Source organism: Ammospiza caudacuta, chromosome 18 (assembly GCF_027887145.1).
Source record: "Ammospiza caudacuta isolate bAmmCau1 chromosome 18, bAmmCau1.pri, whole genome shotgun sequence".
Taxonomy (NCBI): Eukaryota; Metazoa; Chordata; class Aves; order Passeriformes; family Passerellidae; genus Ammospiza; species Ammospiza caudacuta.
In genome coordinates, this window is record NC_080610.1 from 11,725,138 (window position 1) to 11,742,926 (window position 17,789).

At 53.2% G+C, this 17,789-nt stretch overlaps 3 protein-coding genes across 4 annotated transcripts in view; 1 reads left to right on the forward strand and 2 right to left on the reverse strand.

Annotated features, from left to right (window-relative positions):
• The window catches only part of UBE3B (ubiquitin protein ligase E3B), a 21,551-nt gene extending 18,680 nt beyond the window's left edge, over window positions 1-2,871 (reverse strand). Inside the window, exons 1-5 of the mRNA XM_058816413.1 lie at window positions 2,745-2,871; window positions 2,033-2,113; window positions 1,425-1,618; window positions 982-1,102; window positions 189-248 (exon numbers count right to left, since the gene is read on the reverse strand). Of these exons, the coding sequence (XP_058672396.1) occupies window positions 189-248; window positions 982-1,102; window positions 1,425-1,585 (342 nt within the window). The 5' untranslated portion in view covers window positions 1,586-1,618; window positions 2,033-2,113; window positions 2,745-2,871. The remainder of the gene's footprint in view (window positions 1-188; window positions 249-981; window positions 1,103-1,424; window positions 1,619-2,032; window positions 2,114-2,744) is intronic.
• KCTD10 (potassium channel tetramerization domain containing 10) lies at window positions 1,988-16,900 on the forward strand. 2 transcript variants are annotated; one of them, XM_058816415.1, is made up of 7 exons: window positions 1,988-2,225; window positions 5,436-5,649; window positions 10,811-10,980; window positions 11,438-11,524; window positions 12,111-12,163; window positions 12,837-13,032; window positions 13,643-16,900. In XM_058816415.1, exons 2-7 carry the CDS (start codon window positions 5,442-5,444, stop codon window positions 13,859-13,861), a joined length of 933 nt encoding a protein of 310 aa, XP_058672398.1. In that variant the 5' UTR covers window positions 1,988-2,225; window positions 5,436-5,441; the 3' UTR covers window positions 13,862-16,900. The 2 variants fall into 2 exon arrangements, with proteins under 2 accessions (XP_058672398.1, XP_058672397.1); XM_058816414.1 differs by lacking the exon at window positions 1,988-2,225 and adding an exon at window positions 2,936-2,986.
• Window positions 16,901-16,994: 94 nt separating this feature from the next.
• Window positions 16,995-17,789, reverse strand: part of MYO1H (myosin IH) — a 44,706-nt gene continuing 43,911 nt past the window's right edge. The window contains 1 exon segment of the mRNA XM_058816493.1: window positions 16,995-17,522. Within this exon segment, the coding sequence (XP_058672476.1) occupies window positions 17,499-17,522 (24 nt within the window). The 3' untranslated portion in view covers window positions 16,995-17,498.

Genomic DNA, 17,789 nt, shown 5'->3' on the forward strand with positions numbered 1-17,789 from the left:
CGTGGCTGCACAGAATAAAAATATCCCAGGAATACTGAAGGACTTGTCCAGACTTTCCCTGTGGAATCTCCACAGTGCTCAAGGGCTTCTGAAAGCTTAAAATTATACATTAGCAAAATAAATCCCCACAGAGAGAGCTGAAAACAACCACCAAGCCCTCTCCACTCCAAACCAAACCCCCTGCTGACCTTGGGCTCGTTCTCCACATCCATGCTGGTCAGGATACAACGGCACAGCTTTTCAAACCTCTGGAAAATCCAAAGGTGGGATTAGTTCTAACTACAGGAAGGGTTAAAAAGCACAAGAACAGCTCAGCAGAGGGAGGAAGATCTCTCTGTCTCAAATCAGCAAATGTTCCCAGCACATTCCCTACAGGAATTCTGATGGCCCCTTCCCTGGGAGCACACACATCACACTGCTGCTCCTTTTTTTGGGGCATTTTTTGGGTGCTGTACCTACAGAAAACTGTGCATTTGAGCACAGATTTCCATGGGATAGAGATTAAAAAAAATCCCTCACTGCTGCTGCCATTGGAACACAGCTTTCCATTTTCCAGCTGGTTTTCTTCCAGTCAGCCCTCACAGCCTCCTATGATCATCATTTCAGGGCTTCACTCTGAACCCACAAGTTCTGGGCATGGTGAGAAAAGCTGCTGGGGGACAAACAGCTTTCCCTGTGCCAGCACAGATCTCTGGGAGCTGTCCCAATGTACCTGGGGTGTGCCAAAATCCCCAGGCACAGCTCCTGCAGCTGGCACAGTCACCAGGAAAAACATCCATTAAAGGATGTCCCAAATTCAGAACCACTGATGAAAAATTCAAGGCTTCTCCTGTTTTAATCCCTCAGGAAGGGCCAGGAGTCAGAGAGAACATTGTTGAAGGCAAAATATAGTGCAAGAACCCCCAAGATCACTGGGTAAGGAATTTAACATATTTAACCTGTCCCCAAAAGCATGGCAGGATGTCAGGGCAGTGTCCTCACCTCCTTGTCCTCCTTGGCATTGAACACAAACAGCAGCTTCCTGGCAATCCTGAACACAGACAGGGCACTTCTTTTACTTGAGCCACATTCATTTGTCCCAAAGAAATCATCCACCTCTCTCCTAGCAAAGAGGGAAAAACGAGGAGTTAAAAAAAGCAATCACAGAGCAAAGAAGGGGCTCATGAGGAAGATGGAGAAAGACTTTTCACAAAGGTCTGGAATGACAGCAAAGAGGGGAATGGACTCAAATTAAAGCAGCACAGCGTTAGATGGGATATTGGGAAGAAATCCTTCCCTGTGAGGGAGGAAGAAGCTGCCTGACCCCTGGAAATATCCAAGGCCAGGCTGAAGCAACCTGGGCTAGTGAAAAGCAGCGAGGGGTTTGGAATGAGATGAGCTTTAAGGACCCGTCCAAGCCAAACCACTGCACAAATGCCACACACCTGATGTCCCTCTGCAGGTGGCAGCGACACAGGAACCTCCTGACCAGGGCCTGGAGCTGCACTGCTGCTCTCTCCCTCTCCTTGAGCTCCCGCCGCTCCTCGCGCGCCTGCCGCGCCTTGTCCAGGAACTGCGCCCTGGAGGACTGGCTGGCACTGAACATGGCAAAGGGAGCAAAGATCCTCACAGCAAACACCTGGGAAAACACAGCAGCGTGGGGAAAAAACACTCAGAGAAAGGTAATTCTCAGCTCCCTGCAGGGGAGGGGAGAATCCGACAGCAGAGGGAAAAGTGGGATGAAAAAACACCCCAGTGATTGTCACGGGGCTGCAGCAGGGACACAAAAACACTGGCAGGGAATCCTTCCAGCACAGCCCACAGCCTGCTGCAGGCTGGGAGGTTTTAAGTGGAAAAATAAACAAAGCAGTGGTTTTGACACTGTGCTCCACCTCCCCTCTCCAGCCTCTGTTCTTTCCTTGGTAACAGATAAGAACAACTCCCCGGCCAGGGACAGGAGGCAAAGGGCACAAGGGACACTGACTTATTGCCACTCACCAGATAAAACACCCAGGGCCAACCAGAGCTTAATAAACAGTGACAAAGAGCTCACCTGAGGGGTCACTTCTTCAAGGGAAGCGTGTGAGGCTCATTTACACACGCACATGATCCCCATCCAGGCTTCGGGCAGCTCCTGCATGGACAAGCACATTCCCTGCGGCTGATTTGGGGGATTTGGACTTTCCCTCCGCACTCCCGAGTCCTTTGGACCCGATTTACCCCTCTCTGCACCCGCAAGGAAAACGGTAAGTGGGAGGAGGAGCAGCACCGCGCCTCGGCGGCGGTCACCAGCACAGGCAGCTGTGGGAGACAGATTACTCCGTGTGTGACAGCACGGAAGGACAAAGCCACCCGGGCCGCCGGGGACCGGAGCAGGTGCCACCCCCGAGTAGAGCCACCCCCAGCCCCCGAGCTGGGCTGCAGCTCCCGGGACTCGCCCACGGCGCAGCCCCAGAGCCCCCTCAGCCCCTGTGGCAGCGCCCGCATCCCTCCCGCATCCCCCGTTCGCACCGCAGCCTCCCCGGGCCCAGGCTCGCCCCGCCGGGCCCCGCCGCTCCGGCGGCCTCCCCGCAGCCCCCAGGCGCTCACCCTCGTCCCGGCGGACACCGGGCCGGGCGGGCCGGGCCGAGCGGCCCCGGAACCCCCCGGTCCGTCCCGGTTCCACCGCCCAGGCCGCGGCCGCAGCCCCCTCCTCGCCCCCGTGTCCGCGCTCCCCGTCCGGCCGCCAACCCGCCCCGCCGCTGCCGTTCCGCCGGCCCGCTCACCGGCTCGGCGCAGGGAGAACAGCCGGCTCTGCGTGCCGGTGATACCGGGAAGGTCGAACCGAGCCGGGGCAAACCGAACCGGGCCAAGCCCACGAGGCGGCAGCGCAGCGCGGCAGCGGCCTGGGGGGCCATCGGACGGGTTTGGGGGCGCACCCGGGCGGCGCCGGAAGCGAAGCGAGGGGCGGAAGTTCCCCCGCCCGGCGCTCCCGCTCGCTCGGTCCGAGGGGCTCGGTCCGTTCATGGTGAGGGGGAAAGGGCGGCGCGGGGCCCGGGGGACGCGCCCGCAGGGCCGGGATGGGCTCCGGGCCTCGCGGGGGAGGAGGGGCTGAAGGGCTGAGAGGCTGTTGGGGGACGGGGTAATGGGGAGTGAGGGGCTCCGGGCCTCGGCGGGACAGGGGGAGCTGAGGGGGCTCCGGCTCTCATGGAGGGTTAAGGGGCTCAGGGTCGGGGGGCTCAGGGTGGTTTGGGCCATGGGAGGGGGCTCAGAGAGGCGGAGGGGCCGGGGGTTGCGGGTAGCGGTCCTGGCCGGGGGTGCGTGCGGGGGCCGCTGCCCTGGGGAGGGGTCGGGATGAGGATTTGGGGGGTCGGGATGAGGATTCGGGGGTCCCGATGAGGATTTGGGGGGTCGGGATGAGGATTTGGGGGTCGGGATGAGGATTCGGGGGTCCTGATGAGGATTTGGGGGTCCGGCCCCACAGAGCGGTGCGGGTGTTGAGCGGCAGCCCCGAGGCTGGAGAGAGGGGTCCGGAGGGAGTCTGACCCACGGTCACGGTCCGGTTTGCGTGGTTTGGGGACGGCAGGGCTGCGATTTGGGGTCTCTCAATGGTGGGATCGATCCCCTCTGGAACCCCGAGCCCATTCCTGGGCTGTTCCGGTACCGGAGGGAGCTGAGGCTGCTGCCGGTGCATCCCGGAGATGATGGGATCACCTCCAGGCCATCCCCGCCCCTCCTGCTCCCTCTCCGGCTCCTTTGGGAGTTTCATGGTGGTAAAACAAAAATCCTTCGGCTCGGCTCATCCCGGAGCTGTGGGAGCTGCAGGAGCAGGGGTGGAAGGGGTTAATTATCCCACCCTGTCCCATCCTGAGGGAAGGAGGCTCCAAGTGATTAAGGATTTATCGGCTCTGGGGGCATTTGTGGCGCTGAGCCTCCGGTGCCAGTGTGACCTCGGTGACAGGGAGGTGACAGGAATCCAGCTCTGTCCGGCTGCATTTTGGTGCTCTGAGCAGGCTGGGAGGGCAGGGAAGAGCAGGAAAAGCTCCTGTGTGCTCTCCCTGTTTGCTCCGAGGCAAAAAGCCTTGAAAACCTGTGGATATTCTGGATTTTAGCACTGGGGAATCTGTTGATTTCTGCATTGGGACTCGCAGGAATCATCTGTTCCACTCGTGTATGTTGGGAATTGCCCAATTCCATCCCAGATTATTGTAAGAGCTTTAAGCCGTGGAGTTGTGTAAGAAATGAAAGCAGTTGTTGTGGGAAAGCATTGGCTTTGCAGTGCCAAACCCAGCTCAGCATTCCCAGGGCTTTTCCCCGGGAAAAAAACGGGGGCTGTGCCCACGAGTGTCCTTCAGCTCCAGAAATATTTAAAACACTTGAGAACTTCACGGGGAGAGCCAGGGGAGGAGCCGAGGTGTGAAACACCCGGTGGGAACGGGGGTGTCACCCTGCCAGGGTGGGGATTGTTCCTTTGAGCTGGGAGGTCCTTCCTTGAGCTGGGAACTGCTCCTTTGAACTGGGAGCTGCTCCTTTGGGCTGGGAGCTGCTTCCTTGAGCTGGAAATTGCACTCTTGAGCTGGGAAGTCCTTCCTTGAGCTGGGAACTGCTCCTTTGAACTGGGAACTGGGAACTGCTCCCTTGAGCTGAAAATTGCACTCTTGAGCTTGGAAGTCTTTCCTTGAACTGGAAAGTCGTTCCTTGAGCTGGGAGCTGCTCCCTTGAGCTGGGAAGCCCTTCCTTGAACTGGAAATTGCACTCTTGAAGTGGGACCTCCTTTCTTGAGCTGGGAATTCCTTCCTTGAACTGAAAAGTCCTTCCTTGAGCTGGGAACTCTTTCCTTGAGCTGGGGAGTCCTTCCCTGAACTGGAAAGTCTTTCCTTGAGCTGGGAGCTGCTCCCTTGAGCTGGAAATTGCACTCTTGAGCTTGGAAGTCTTTCCTTGAGCTGGGAAGTCTTTCCTTGAACTGGAAATTGCACTCTTGAAGTGGGACCTCCTTCCTTTGAGCTGGGAAGTCCTTCCTTGTGCTTTCCTTCAGTTGGCAACTGCTCCTTTCAGCTGGGAGTTGCTCCCTTGAGCTAGGAAGTCCTTGCTTGACCTGGAGAGTCCTTCCTTGAGCTGGGAAGTGCTCCCTTGAGCTGGAAATTGCACTTTTAAAGTGGGACTCCCTTCCTTGAGCTGAGAAGTCCTTCCTTGAGTTGGGAGGTCGTTCCTTGAACTGGAAAGTCCTTCCTTGAGCTGGGAATTGCTCCCTTGAGCTGGGAATTGCTCCCTTGAGCTGGGAATTGCTCCCTTGAGCTGGGAATTGCACTCTTGAGCTGGGAATTGCACTCTTGAGCTGGGAATTGCTCCCTTGAGCTGGGAACTGCTCCCTTGAGCTGGGAATTGCACTCTTGAGCTGGGAACTGCTCTCTTGAGCTGGGAATTGCACTCTTGAGCTGGGAATTGCACTCTCGAGCTGGTGACCGCGTTCCTTGCAGGAAGAGATGTCGGGAGAGAGCGTGGTGAGCTCAGCAGTGCCGGCGGCCACGACGCGCACGACGTCCTTCAAGGGGAGCAGCCCCAGCTCCAAGTACGTGAAGCTGAACGTGGGGGGAGCCCTGTACTACACCACCATGCAGACCCTGACCAAGCAGGACACCATGCTCAAGGCCATGTTCAGCGGGCGCATGGAGGTGCTCACGGACAGTGAAGGTGAGGATTGGGGTGTTCCTGGTGCTCTCCCACGTCCTTTCTGGGCTGGGAAAGTCACAGGGGTTGTGGGAAGGTCAGAGGAACATCTGTTTGTAGGGTGAAGGTAAGGACTGGGGTGTTCTTGGTGTCCTCCACGTCCCTTCTGGGCAGGGAAAGTCACAGGGGTTGTGGGAAGGTCAGAGGAACTTCTGTTGGTAGGGTGAAGTGAGGATTAGGATGTTCCTGGTGCTCTCCATGTCTTTCCTGGGCAGGGAAAGTCACAGGAACTTCTATTTGTAGGGTTGGAAGGATGGAGGATCTCTCCTGCAAGGGAGGGTTGGGATTGTTCAGCCTGGACAAAAGGCAGGTTTGAGGTGACCTAATTGTGGCCTTCCAGTGCTTGAAGGAGCCACAAGAACCACAGAGAGAATATTTATAAGATATTTATATAATAATATATTTATGTATTTATAAGATATTTATATAATATTTAAAGATTTCATCCCAATATCTAATCCAAACCTATTCTCTTGTCCTGCTCTGGAGTGGCAGGACAAGAGAATAGATTTGGATTAGATTTTGGGATGAAATCTTTCCCTGTGAGGGTGGGGAGGCCCTGGAGGGTGCCCAAAGCAGCTGTGGCTGCCCCTGGATCTCTGGAAATGTCCCAGGCCAAGCTGGACAGGGCTTGGAGCAGCCTGAGACAGTGGGAGGTGTCCCTGCCCATGGCAAGGAGTGAACTAAATAATCTTCAAGGACTAAATAATCTTCAAGGCCTAAATAATCTTCAATCTCCCAGCCCAACCCATGCTGTTGTTCCATGATTCCATGATTATACAGCTGGGAAAAATGTGGAACGAGAGACAAGGATGACCTGAGTGGTTTCCTGAACAGCAGAAGGACACTAAGAAGTGCCAAAGGTCCTGTCAGGCCCAGGTGACACCTGGAGCATCTTTTCCTTTCAGAACACTGACACTAAAGCTCTGAAACCCATGGAAAAAGGTGGGGATGGTGATTAGGAATCTTTGAGTTGGGATTTGTGTGTCCTCTTGGAAGCTCAGGATGCCATTCCCTCTTCTTGTCTCCTTGTTTATAAATAAAATATAAAACAAGCTCTGAACATAGGTATAAATGAGTTAAAAGCTGATTTTTAAAAATGAAAGAATTTTCTTGTGGGACTTGACAGCTGATTTCCCTAAAACAGAACCAGTTGCAGGATTTTCAGAAAATTTGAAATTTTATCTCCACATTCCCACGTTGTGGGTGTGTCAGACTTTAATTGGAAGCTCAGCTTTATTTTCACTCTGTTATTTTACCCATAACAATATTTAAGAACCTTTGTCTTTAACTGCAGCCTCTGCAAAGCTGATCCTGGAGCTTCAAACACCTCCCTTGGGATTAGTTAATTATTATTAGAAAATTTTGTTTGAATTTGCTGAAAATAGAGAAAATACAGTACAAGATGGACTGAGTTTTGAGTGCTTTAAAACAATCTGTTTGGAGGTTTATGGTAAGCTTTCCTGAGATAAAATAAAGTGGATTTGAAGGGAAAAAATGTAAAAATAGAGCCTGATTAGCTGAATATTCCTGGTTTAGCCAAAAGTCTTTATATTTAAGCTGGGGAAAACAAAGCTGTGTTGTTCCAGGTGTAATCCCAGGCCAGGATAAAGCAAGAATGTGGATTCTGTGATTTGGATCAAAGGGTCTCTGGGATGCTTATCCTGGACACAAACCATGGAGGTTGCATTGATAAAGTCAGTCTGTGTGTCAAATTTGGGAAAAAACTCAAGTGGGAATCAACACTGGGTCCAGTTTGGGAAAAAATCTGTCAAATGTGAATGAACACCTTGACTGGGAACACTGGAGCACTGGAAATGTTGTGAACATTCTCCCTTTGCTAAACTTGGGCTGGATCTTCCTGTCCCTCCCTGAAGCTGCTGGGCTGAATTTGATAATTCCAGACTTCCTGTGCTTGCAAATGGATTGGAAATTCCAAATTCATTTTGGAAACTCACCCTGGCCTGATCCCAATGGGGTTGGGAGATGAACCCAGGAGGGTTGGGACATCCCATTCCCAGGGCTCAGAGGCTCTGCAAGTGCTGTTTGCACCCCAAATCTGAGGATAACTGCAGTTTCTCCCACTAAAATACCAGTTTGGGATGTAAAACCCCAAGTTTGTTTTGCTGTGACTCCCACAGTGTGTGTGTGGGATTGTTCCATGGAACCAGTTTGTGTTTTAAGAGGAATTTGATACTTCCTGTGTGTTGTAACACAGACACTCCCATTGCAGCAGTTCTTGCTTTATCTCCCCTTGCCTGGAAACTGGGACAATAGCACTGGGGCTGCTAAAGGAAACACTTTTTATCTGGAATTCTTCAAAATCCTCCTCATTGGTCACACCCTAAACCTGGCACCAAATAAAATGTTTCTTAGGGAAAGAAGCCAAGCTTGGGGAGCAACTGGAAGGAGTTGGGTTTAACCAGTCTGGAATTTGGGTCCTGCTCTGTGTCTGGGATTCAGATCCCAGCTGAACAATTCCAACCTGCTGCTCCTCAGGCTGGAGAGAACAGGCTGGGCTTCTCTGCCTCTGGGTGGCAGATGATTGTTTTCAGCTTAGAAATTATTGATGAACTGTAGCAAATCAGCACATTTGGAACATTTCCTTGGATGGTAATGAGCAGGGAGAAGGATGTGAGTTTTCCAGGTGCATCCACCTATTTCCAATTCTCCTTTTTTCCCCTGACTCCCTGCTGTTGTTGATGGGGAAGCTGTTCCTGGTCCAGCTGCTGATAAGAGAGTGGAGCCTCAGGCAGTGTCCAGTGTCAGGCTCCTGTTTCACCTGCCAGGGCTTGCTTGGAAAATATCTGCTTTTAGCTGCAGTGTTGGGATCCTGTCCCTGAGGATTCCTGTAAGACAAAGATGGATTTCTAAGGGTGTGATGTGTCCATGGACAAAGGCAGTGAGGGGAGGGGGCTCTGAGACCCCACCTGCAGAGCTGGCCCAGCACAGGGAGGAGCTGGAGCTGCTGGAGAGAGCCCACAGGAGACACCAGCATGGTCAGAGGGATGGAGCAGCTCTGCTGGGAGGAAAGGCTGGGATTGTTCAGCCTGGAGAAGGGAAGGAGCTGGCAGAAATGAGGGAAAGGACTATTTGCAGGGCCTGGAGTGACAGGAAAAGTGGGGATGGCTTCAAATTGCCAGAGGGCAGGAATAGATGGGATATTGGGAAGAAATCCACCCTGTGAGGGTGGTGAGAGGCTGGCATGGAATTCCCAGAGAAGCTGGGGCTGCCTCATCCCTGGAAGTGTCCAAGGCCAGGGCTTGGAGCAGCCTGGGATAGTGGAAGGTGGCCCTGCCTATGGTACAGGGCTGGAACTGGATAAACTTTAAGTTCTCTTCCATCCCAAACCATTCCATGATTCCGTACAGCCCATGGATTCTGTGTCCCTTCCTAAATGGATCACAGGATGTTTTTGGAGCTCTGCAATTAAGAAATGACTCCCAAAGACTCCAGCCCACTTGTTGGCTCTGCTGTGGCCGAGTGGCACCAGGGTCACTTCCCTGTGACTCATCTCCTTTGGGCTGCTTGGGGGAAGCAGAAGGGTTTTTAAAGCTCTTCTAGTGGTAGCTCTGATTTTGCAATGCTACTGGAAGTGTTTTCTCATCCCCACATGAAAATGAGCAACTCTGCTTCAGTTTCACCATCTGTAAACATGAAGTTGCAGCAGATTTTTGCAGCCTATGAGGAATCATAGAGGAGTTTGGGGATGATAATTCTGCTCTCAGCTTGCCCTTTACCTTCCTGTGTGCTCCAGTGAGCTTGGGAGGCAGCTGCATTTGTGGAATGGTTTATTACCATGGCTTGTGCTTCCTCTTTATCACAGAATCCCAGAATGGTTTGGGTAGGAGAGGACTTTAAAGCTCACCTTGTTCCACCCCTGCCATGGGCAGAGACACCTTTCACTAAATCTCCCACTAAAATGGGATTTCTTGCTTTCCATACTCTGCACTGCCAAATGGGCTTTTTTCTGCTCTAGTTGGATTAGCCATTAGTCTGGATCAGTCCTTTCTTCCATCATTTCTTTCTCTGGTTTGTTGTTCCAGCCTGTAAAATCACACTTGGAGCACTTTGTGTTGTCTGTGTTCAGCAGGAATGAGGGAGCTGGGAAGCCTGGAGTGAGCTGCTGCAGAGTGTCTCCTTTTCCCTCAGAAAGGGCCGTGTTCCCTCTCCAGACTGAACCAAATGTTCAGACTTTTCCTCGTAATTCCATTCATGCAGAGCACACAGGGGCTGCTTTAACCTACTTTCCTTATTTGTCCAAAATATGACTCCTTCCCCACAAGCGTTTCCTCACTGCATTCCTGAGCCTCAGCCTGTGAGAGTGGCCATCTGTTCACCCAGGGAAACTCCAGCCTTGGTACTGCCTGACTTTTCCAGGGTCCAGCCTGATCCCAGCAGTGAGAGGTGAAGTGTGGATGCTGCACCCACAGCTTTGGTTGTAGCTCTTTTCTTCTCTGGAGAAGAGAAGGCTCCAGGGAGACCTTGGAGTGCTTTGCAGTGCCTAAAGGGGCTCCAGGAGAGCTGGAGGAGACTTTGGGCAAGGGCATGGAGGGACAAGCCAAGGGGGAATGGCTTCCCACTGCCAGAGGCAGGTTTAGATGGGATATTGAGGAGAAATTCTTCCCTGTGAGGGGTGGTGGCACCCTGGCACAGGGTGCCCAGAGAAGCTGTGGCTGCCCCATCCCTGGAAGTGCCCAAGGCCAGGTTGGATGGGGTTTGGAGCAGCCTGGGATGGTGGAAGGTGTCCCTGCCCATGGATTTAAGGTCTCTTCCCACCCAGACCATTCTGTGATTTCCATCAGCCTTGAACACCCCCAGTGCCTCTCTCTGGTCAGGGCAGGGTCAGGGGTTATTTTTACTCACCCTTCACAGACTCCTCAGCAGGAACACATGAATATATTCCCAGGGACTGGATGGGCTTTAAGTTCCCTTCCAACCCAAACCATTCCATGATTCTCCTCCCACCACAATCCCAAGCTCCAGCTGTGCCACACTCTGCTCACATTCCCCATTCCATCCTCCCACTCCCAGTTCCACCATGTCCTTCACCAGTTTGCTCTGCCAAGGCCTTTTGCCACATTGATCTCAGCTTGTCCTCACTGTGGCCTTGCTGTGTCCCCAGGCTGGATCCTGATTGACCGCTGTGGGAAGCACTTTGGGACAATCCTGAACTACCTGCGGGACGGGGCCGTGCCGCTCCCGGAGAGCCGCCGCGAGATCGAGGAGCTGCTGGCTGAGGCCAAGTACTACCTGGTGCAGGGGCTGGTGGATGAATGCCAGGCAGCCCTGCAGGTGGGCACGGGGCTCAGGGGCACCTGGGGGTGGGCAGGATTTTCTCCTGGTCTTTATCTGGGGATTTTGGAGGCTGGGATGGAAATGGGAATTGTTCGTGTTGTCCTCTGCTGGAGTCTGGTCACATCTAGGAGAACCAGCTTCTTTCCAGAGCTGCTGGAGTCCTGTTGTGTTCTTTGTTATGCTCTGAGGTTCCCATCTTGGGTTTGATGCCACTGTCACTGATGTCCTGTCTGAGAGAAGCCCCATTCCAGACCCTGCTGTTTAACTGGGCACAGGACATTCAGTGATGGAGCACAGGAATGGGCACCTCAGCTGTCCCTGGCCAGCCACAGCTCCCCAGGGACACCACAGAGACAGACTGGACACTGACCCCTCAGCAGAGATCATTCCCAGGAAATGTGGCTATGCCAGGGAGCTGCTGTCACTCAGCTGCTGTTTGGTCCTTCTCCCACAGAACAAGGACACCTACGAGCCCTTCTGCAAGGTCCCGGTGATCACCTCCTCCAAAGAGGAGCAGAAGCTGATTGCAACCTCCAACAAGGTGAGAGAGACTGGGATGTGCCATGGAGCGAGCTGGGGGTGTCCAGGCTGGAGAGGAGAACCTTTGGGGAGACCTCAGAGCTCCTTCCAGTGCCTGAAGGGGCTCCAAGAGAGCTGGAGTGCTGGACAAGGGATGGAGTGACAGGATAAGGGTGATGCCTTTAAGCTGAAGGAGTGCAGGGTTAGATGGGATATCAGGAAAAAATTCTTCCCTGTGAGGGTGGGGAGGCCCTGGCTCAGGGTGCCCAGAGTAGCTGTGGCTGCCCCATCCCTGGAAGTGTCCAAGGCCAGGCTGGACAGGGCTTGGAGCAACCTGGGACAGTGGAAAGTGTCCCTGCACATAGCAGGGAGTGCTGATGAGACAGAGGGAAGATAAGAATGGATGAGGATCCAGTCCCAGAAGGGATCAGGAGGGATCGCAATCCCATTGCCAACCTGTGCATCACAGGTTTGCAGCAACAGCAGTAACACCACTGAAATCCCACTGGGAATTTGTTATTGCAGCTTCTCTGTGGGGCCTTGGGCTGAGCTGAGGTTCCAGCTCAGGCTGTGCTCCCTGGAACTCATCTGTGCTTTGTTTCTTACAGCCAGCAGTGAAGCTGCTCTATAACAGAAGCAACAACAAATATTCCTACACCAGGTAAGTCACTTCAGCTGGAATTATTGGAAGTTTTTTATAGACTAAAATCCACTATAAAAGTTTCCTTTTTCTTCCCCCAGACCCAATGACAGATTGGTGTTGGCAGGCACTCCATTTTTCCCCAATTATTTTCCAACTGGAGTCAGAAGGGAGTCTGCTGCCATCCATGGAGGGCTGAGCCTGTGCCAGAGGAGTTCCTCTAATCCTTAGGTGCAGCTGGCAGAGGCTCCTGGCCAAGTGCTGTCTGCATTCCCATGGATGGCAGTGTGGTAGTTGAACACAGAGAGCTCAGTGAGTGGTGAAATCATCAAACTGGGGGCCTTGTCCTCTTTCCCTTATTCCCTTATAAGTTTCATGACATAACAGTGCCCATCCAGGGTGCTGAGCTCAGGAATGGTTTGAAGTGAAATAATAAGAATTAATTTCTTTGCTTTGCCCCGTCCCTGGAAGTGTCCAAGGCCAGGTTGGATGGGGCTTGGAGCAACCTGGGCTAGTGGAAGGTGCCCCTGTCCATGTCACAGGGTGGCACTGGATGGGCTTTAAGGTCCCTCCAACCCAAACCATCCTGGGGTTCTGTGACACAGGAATCTGGGATCTCAGAGCTGTCAGTGCTCACTGCTCCCACTCTTTCCACGCACTCTGTAAATTCCTGCTGCTGCCTTCATTCCCACAGCAACTCTGATGACAACATGCTGAAGAACATTGAGCTCTTTGACAAGCTGTCCCTGAGGTTCAACGGGAGGGTGCTCTTCATCAAGGATGTCATTGGGGATGAGATCTGCTGCTGGTCCTTCTACGGGCAGGGCCGCAAGATCGCCGAGGTCTGCTGCACCTCCATTGTCTATGCCACTGAGAAGAAGCAGACCAAGGTACAGGAAACTGGGACAGTGACAGCTGAACAGGCTGGCACTTTGTCATTGCTCAGCACCTCTGGAGGGTAATCAGTGCATTGAGAGTGGGCTAGGAGCTGGGCTCATACTGGGGGTGCAGCAGGAGCTGCCTGCACTGGGCAGTTGGGATATTCCATATAAGCCCTATGGTATTCCTTAACACATGTGGTATCCATATAAGTTGTGGTATCCATAATGTTCAGTCCAGCTCTATCTTCAGACAAACCTGTGCATTTAACTACATTTGGGTTTGGGAGTTGCAAGTAGATGATCTAGGGATGGGACTAAATGATCCCTCCCAACCCAAACCATTCCCTGGCTCTACACCCCCATGTAAGGAGGGATCCATCAATTGCACACCTTCCCTGCATTCTTCCCTTTCCCAGGAGGGATCTGCCTGGTTCTGGTAAAAACCCAACTTGTTGTTGGACTCAAAAGCTGGAAACAAAAAATGGAATAGAAAGGATTGTGCCTGAAAGGATTTCTGTCTCTGGGGTGCAGTTAGGGAACAGCAACACCGAGTGTCAGGAACCCACACCGAGGTAACCTGTCCCCTGCAGTCAGTGACCTCCTCTTCCCTCCCTGCCAGGTGGAGTTCCCAGAAGCCAGAATTTACGAGGAGACCCTGAACATTCTTCTGTACGAGTCCCAGGACGGGAGGGGGCCGGACAATGCCCTCCTGGAGGCCACGGGAGGGGCTGCAGGGCGCTCCCACCACCTGGAGGAGGACGAGGAGCGGGAGCGCATCGAGCGCGTGCGGAGGATCCACATCAAGCGCCCCGACGACAGGGCCCACCTGCACCAGTGAGCCAGCCCGGGGACCCCCTCGGCTCTGGGGAAGGGGCTGCCCTGCAGCAGGACCAGGCAGTGCAACTCCTGTCCAGCACAGTCTGTAAATTGGGATTTGTAACAAACTCTAGGTTATTTGGGGTATTTAAATGCGGTAGTTGTAGGGCGAGGATCCATGAGGTTACTGGGCAGCCTGGAAGGGCCTGTTGAGCAGCTGGAGAAATGCCCAGAATTTTTAGCACTCTTGTCGTTGCTGTTTTGTGCTGGAGAGGAGGAGGACTGGCTTGCTGTGACTTTTGGTAATGATCCTGCACTTTAAAAGCAAAACAACAAACAAAAGGTCAGCCAGCCACCCTCCTTCCCTCCAGGCACTCCCTGACCCTCCTGGGCTGGGGGAAAGGCAGGGACCTGGACCCAGGGCTGCTGCAGAGACTCCCCAGAGAACAAATGGCACAGGCTGATGAGATTCCTGGAGTCTGGGGGCAGAGGGATCCCTCAGAGCAGGGGCTGCTCCCTCAGGTTCCCCACAGCTCTCAGGATCTGCTCCTCCAAGGGTTCAGTGGAGTTTCTGCAGCACTGAGCTGGGGACACCCATCCCTGTTTTATCCCTGCAGTTCAAGGTTAAAATTCCTCCCAAAGGAGGAGAATCAGGAGCAAACTGTCCACGGTTGCTTTCCCTAGGAGTGGTGTTGGTACTGGTCAGTGCTTAGAGCTTCTGCCTGAGCCTGGATCTCAGCTGGGGGTTGGTTTCCAGCAGCTCCCAGGTACCAGGAGTCACAGCAGGTTCAATCCCCCCTGTTTTGGGGGTGCTGGTGGGGGGCATCAGCCCTGGTTCCCTTCTGGAGCTGATCCAGGAGCATTTTCCTGCTCTGAGTGAGGGGAACAGAAGCAGGCAGTGGCCCAGAGGCAGATATTCCCTGTTTGACTTTACCCTGAGGCTGTTCCAAACCCTCCCAGCCATGGCAGCTGTGTGTGGAAGGGCAGAGCATGGAGAAGGCCACTGCACTGGTGGTTTTCTACGAGTGCTTTTCTCTTTCAATGAATATTTTATCTACCTCCTTGTCTCCTGTTGCCTGTTGTGGAGTCAAGTGACAGCAGTGGTGGGAGGTGGGCTGTCATTCCATGGGGCTGAGCAGAGCCACAGCTGTGACAGTTCAGGTCACCAGTCCTAGGAGGGAGAGAAACCTGAGGTAGGAAGTGTTAAACTTGCACTGCAGCAGCACCCGTGGGTGACACCAGAGCACTCTGCCCTGGGCTAGAGTTTCTTTTGACCCTTTCTCTGCAATATTTAGCACTGGCTTTAACAGCCACACTCCTGGAGCAGCAGCATCTCTGTGTTCCTGCTCCAAGGATCCGTGCTCCTGGCTCAGGGCTGCTGAGGACATGGGAACAGTGTGACACCAAAGGTGCTGCAGCAGCACCAGCCACGTTCTTCTGTTCCACAGAGCTCGGTGGTAGAGGCTGAAACACACCAGGAAGTGGCTGTACAGTTTTGGATCATCAAGTAAAGCTCAAAGATTTCCAATTTAATCTGAGGCCATCTTTCTAGGAACCAAAGACTTCTCCACATTGCAGGCAGCTGCTGGCTGTGGCAGGTGGGGTGTTATACCTGTCTCCTCTCCTCTTTCTCCTGCAGCTGCTGATTGTTCACTGAGAGCTCCACAGTCTCCTGGGGGTTCAGCAGCTTCAGCTCTGTCCTGACACCTCAGGGCTTCCAGTTTGAGTTGTACCTAAACCTGTTGGCAGCACCCTCTAGGGCTGGAGCAGTGCAGAGGGGGAAGGAGCCAGTGCCTCTCCTCTCGGGGCTGGGATGAGCTGAGGGTGAGGCAGGGAAGTCCTGGGCTGCTGTTTCTCCAGCACTGTGTACTTTGGCACTTACTGGTGATTCCTGGGCTGTCACTGGGCTTCTCAGCATCTGCAGCAGCCCTTGGGGGTGGAGGCTGTGTCCCACAGAGGGGACCAGGGACAGCCCCAGTCCTGCAGCAAACCCTGCTCACTCCAGCTGGGAGCTGCTCTCCACTCATCCCTGGCTGTGCTGACCTGCAGACCCCAGACCAAATCCAGTCCTGTGGGGCAGAGCAGCCTCAGCCCCAGGAGTGGCACCAGTACCAAGCACCTGACAGGTCACAGCTACGTGATTAACTTCTCTGTAAATAGATCCTTAACTGGCTTCAGGCTTTTCCCTTTCAGGATATGCAAACTAAGTTCTTAAAAACCAGGGGAGGGCTGTTTTTAATCTTTGTACAGTGCTTTGTAGAGCTGTTGGTTTAGCAAAGTCACTCCAGGAGAGTTAAAGTTTCCATTTCGATTTTGTTGCTGCGTTTGTGGGCAGACTCTGTCTGAGCTCACTCCTGAGCTCACCCTCGGGGTGTGGAGTGGTGCAGCCAAGCTGTGCTGTCCTGGGGCCTGTCCTGTGCTGTCCTGGGGCCTGTCCTTTCCCTGCTGTCCCTGTCCTTGCTCTGGCCACACCCTGGTCATGCCCTTGCACAGATGCTCTCAGCCCTGAGCCTCGTTACTCTAAGTGGTTTTACTCTGAGCTCTCAGGTGCACCTGGGGCTCAGGGCAGGTGTCCTGGGCACAAGAGCAGCTCTTCAGATTATCCTTCCCTGCCTCCCAGTGCCAGGGAGAGCAGAGCTGGCTGCTTCCATCCCCCAGCACCAGCAGTGCCAGCACAGCCCAGGGCAGCTGAGCAAAGTCCCCCTGGGGAAGGGATTTTGTCCCCTCCCAGCTCCTGTCATGGGTGGGGCTGCACAAGGAGGGGACAGGGACCAGCCCTGGTGTCCCCTTGCCACCTCTCTCCCTGTAGCACTTCCCCAGGGCAGGTTTGGATCCCCTGAGCAGCCCCTGGGCAAGGCTCCAAGCTCCCATCCTACCCTAGAGCAAAGCATAGGTAGAACCTTTCCGTCTAAATGGAATTGTTTCATGGACAACAGCAAATTCCTGTTCTGTACAATCATTCCCACCTGTCTAGACTTCTGCACAGAACAAGCTTCAGCTGGATTTCAGTGTATGGTTGATGTTTGCAATATGTACTTTTGTTTTTTTTTTTTTTTTTAATATAACACAATAAATTAGAAGATATTTCATATTTACATGCGTGTCACTTTATTACTTGCTGGGGGCTCAATATCCTCATGGGCTGTGTGGCTGGAGGAATTTTTGGGATGAAATATCAGATCTCCATCCTCATTAATGTCAGTTTGACCTCCCAGCCCTCCTTGTGGGAGAGGCTCAGCTGTTGGGATTCTCTCTGCCTTGGGAAAAGTTGGTTTTAGACCTGGGTTAATACTGCTCTGCATTTCCTGCAGTGCTCCTGAGTAGTGAGTCAAAGCACAGCTAGAAAAGCCTTTTGGCTTCTGTCCTAATCCTTCCTGACCTCTCAGAGATGGAAATTTTGCCTTGGAACTTTGGGGATAAATGTCCCTGTGACCACGTAACGAGCGTCTCCTGCTGGGAACGTTACAGCAACGTCAGGGATTTTATTTATCTATACTTGAATAGTTTTAAGCTATAAAAAAAAGAGCCTAAAAGATGCAAACAAACTCTCAAATCATAGCAGCCCTGTGGCATCAGAGATTCCAGGGGAGATGTGAGGGCTGGTCTCATCCTGCAGGCTCCTTTCTGTCCCCAGCCAAGGGAACAGGAACTGGTTCTCATCAAGACCTTTTTGGGGTTGACACCTGGGAGGAGAAGAGGAAGGAACCATTAAATCAGGAATTCTCAAGGTGCCTGGGAAGAGAGGTGGTGGTGGAGTTTCCATTTGCCCAGTGGTACATAAAGGCAATTCCCTTTGTCTGCAGGATGGAGAATTCCACTTGGAATTCTCCCTTGGAGCTGTCAGCTCCTCAGAGGACCTGCTTGGGTGACAAGAAGTGCCTTCCCTCCATCTCCCAACCCATTTCAGGCATAAATTGGTTGAGGGAGGTTGAAAACACCCCATGAGGTCT

Excerpts from the sequence above, each read along its gene's own strand:
- KCTD10 (XM_058816414.1), top strand. Across the intron at positions 10,981-11,437 it reads AATGCCAGGCAGCCCTGCAG|AACAAGGACACCTACGAGCC; the intron begins GTGGGCACGGGG and ends CTTCTCCCACAG. Across the intron at positions 12,164-12,836 it reads AACAAATATTCCTACACCAG|CAACTCTGATGACAACATGC; the intron begins GTAAGTCACTTC and ends TCATTCCCACAG.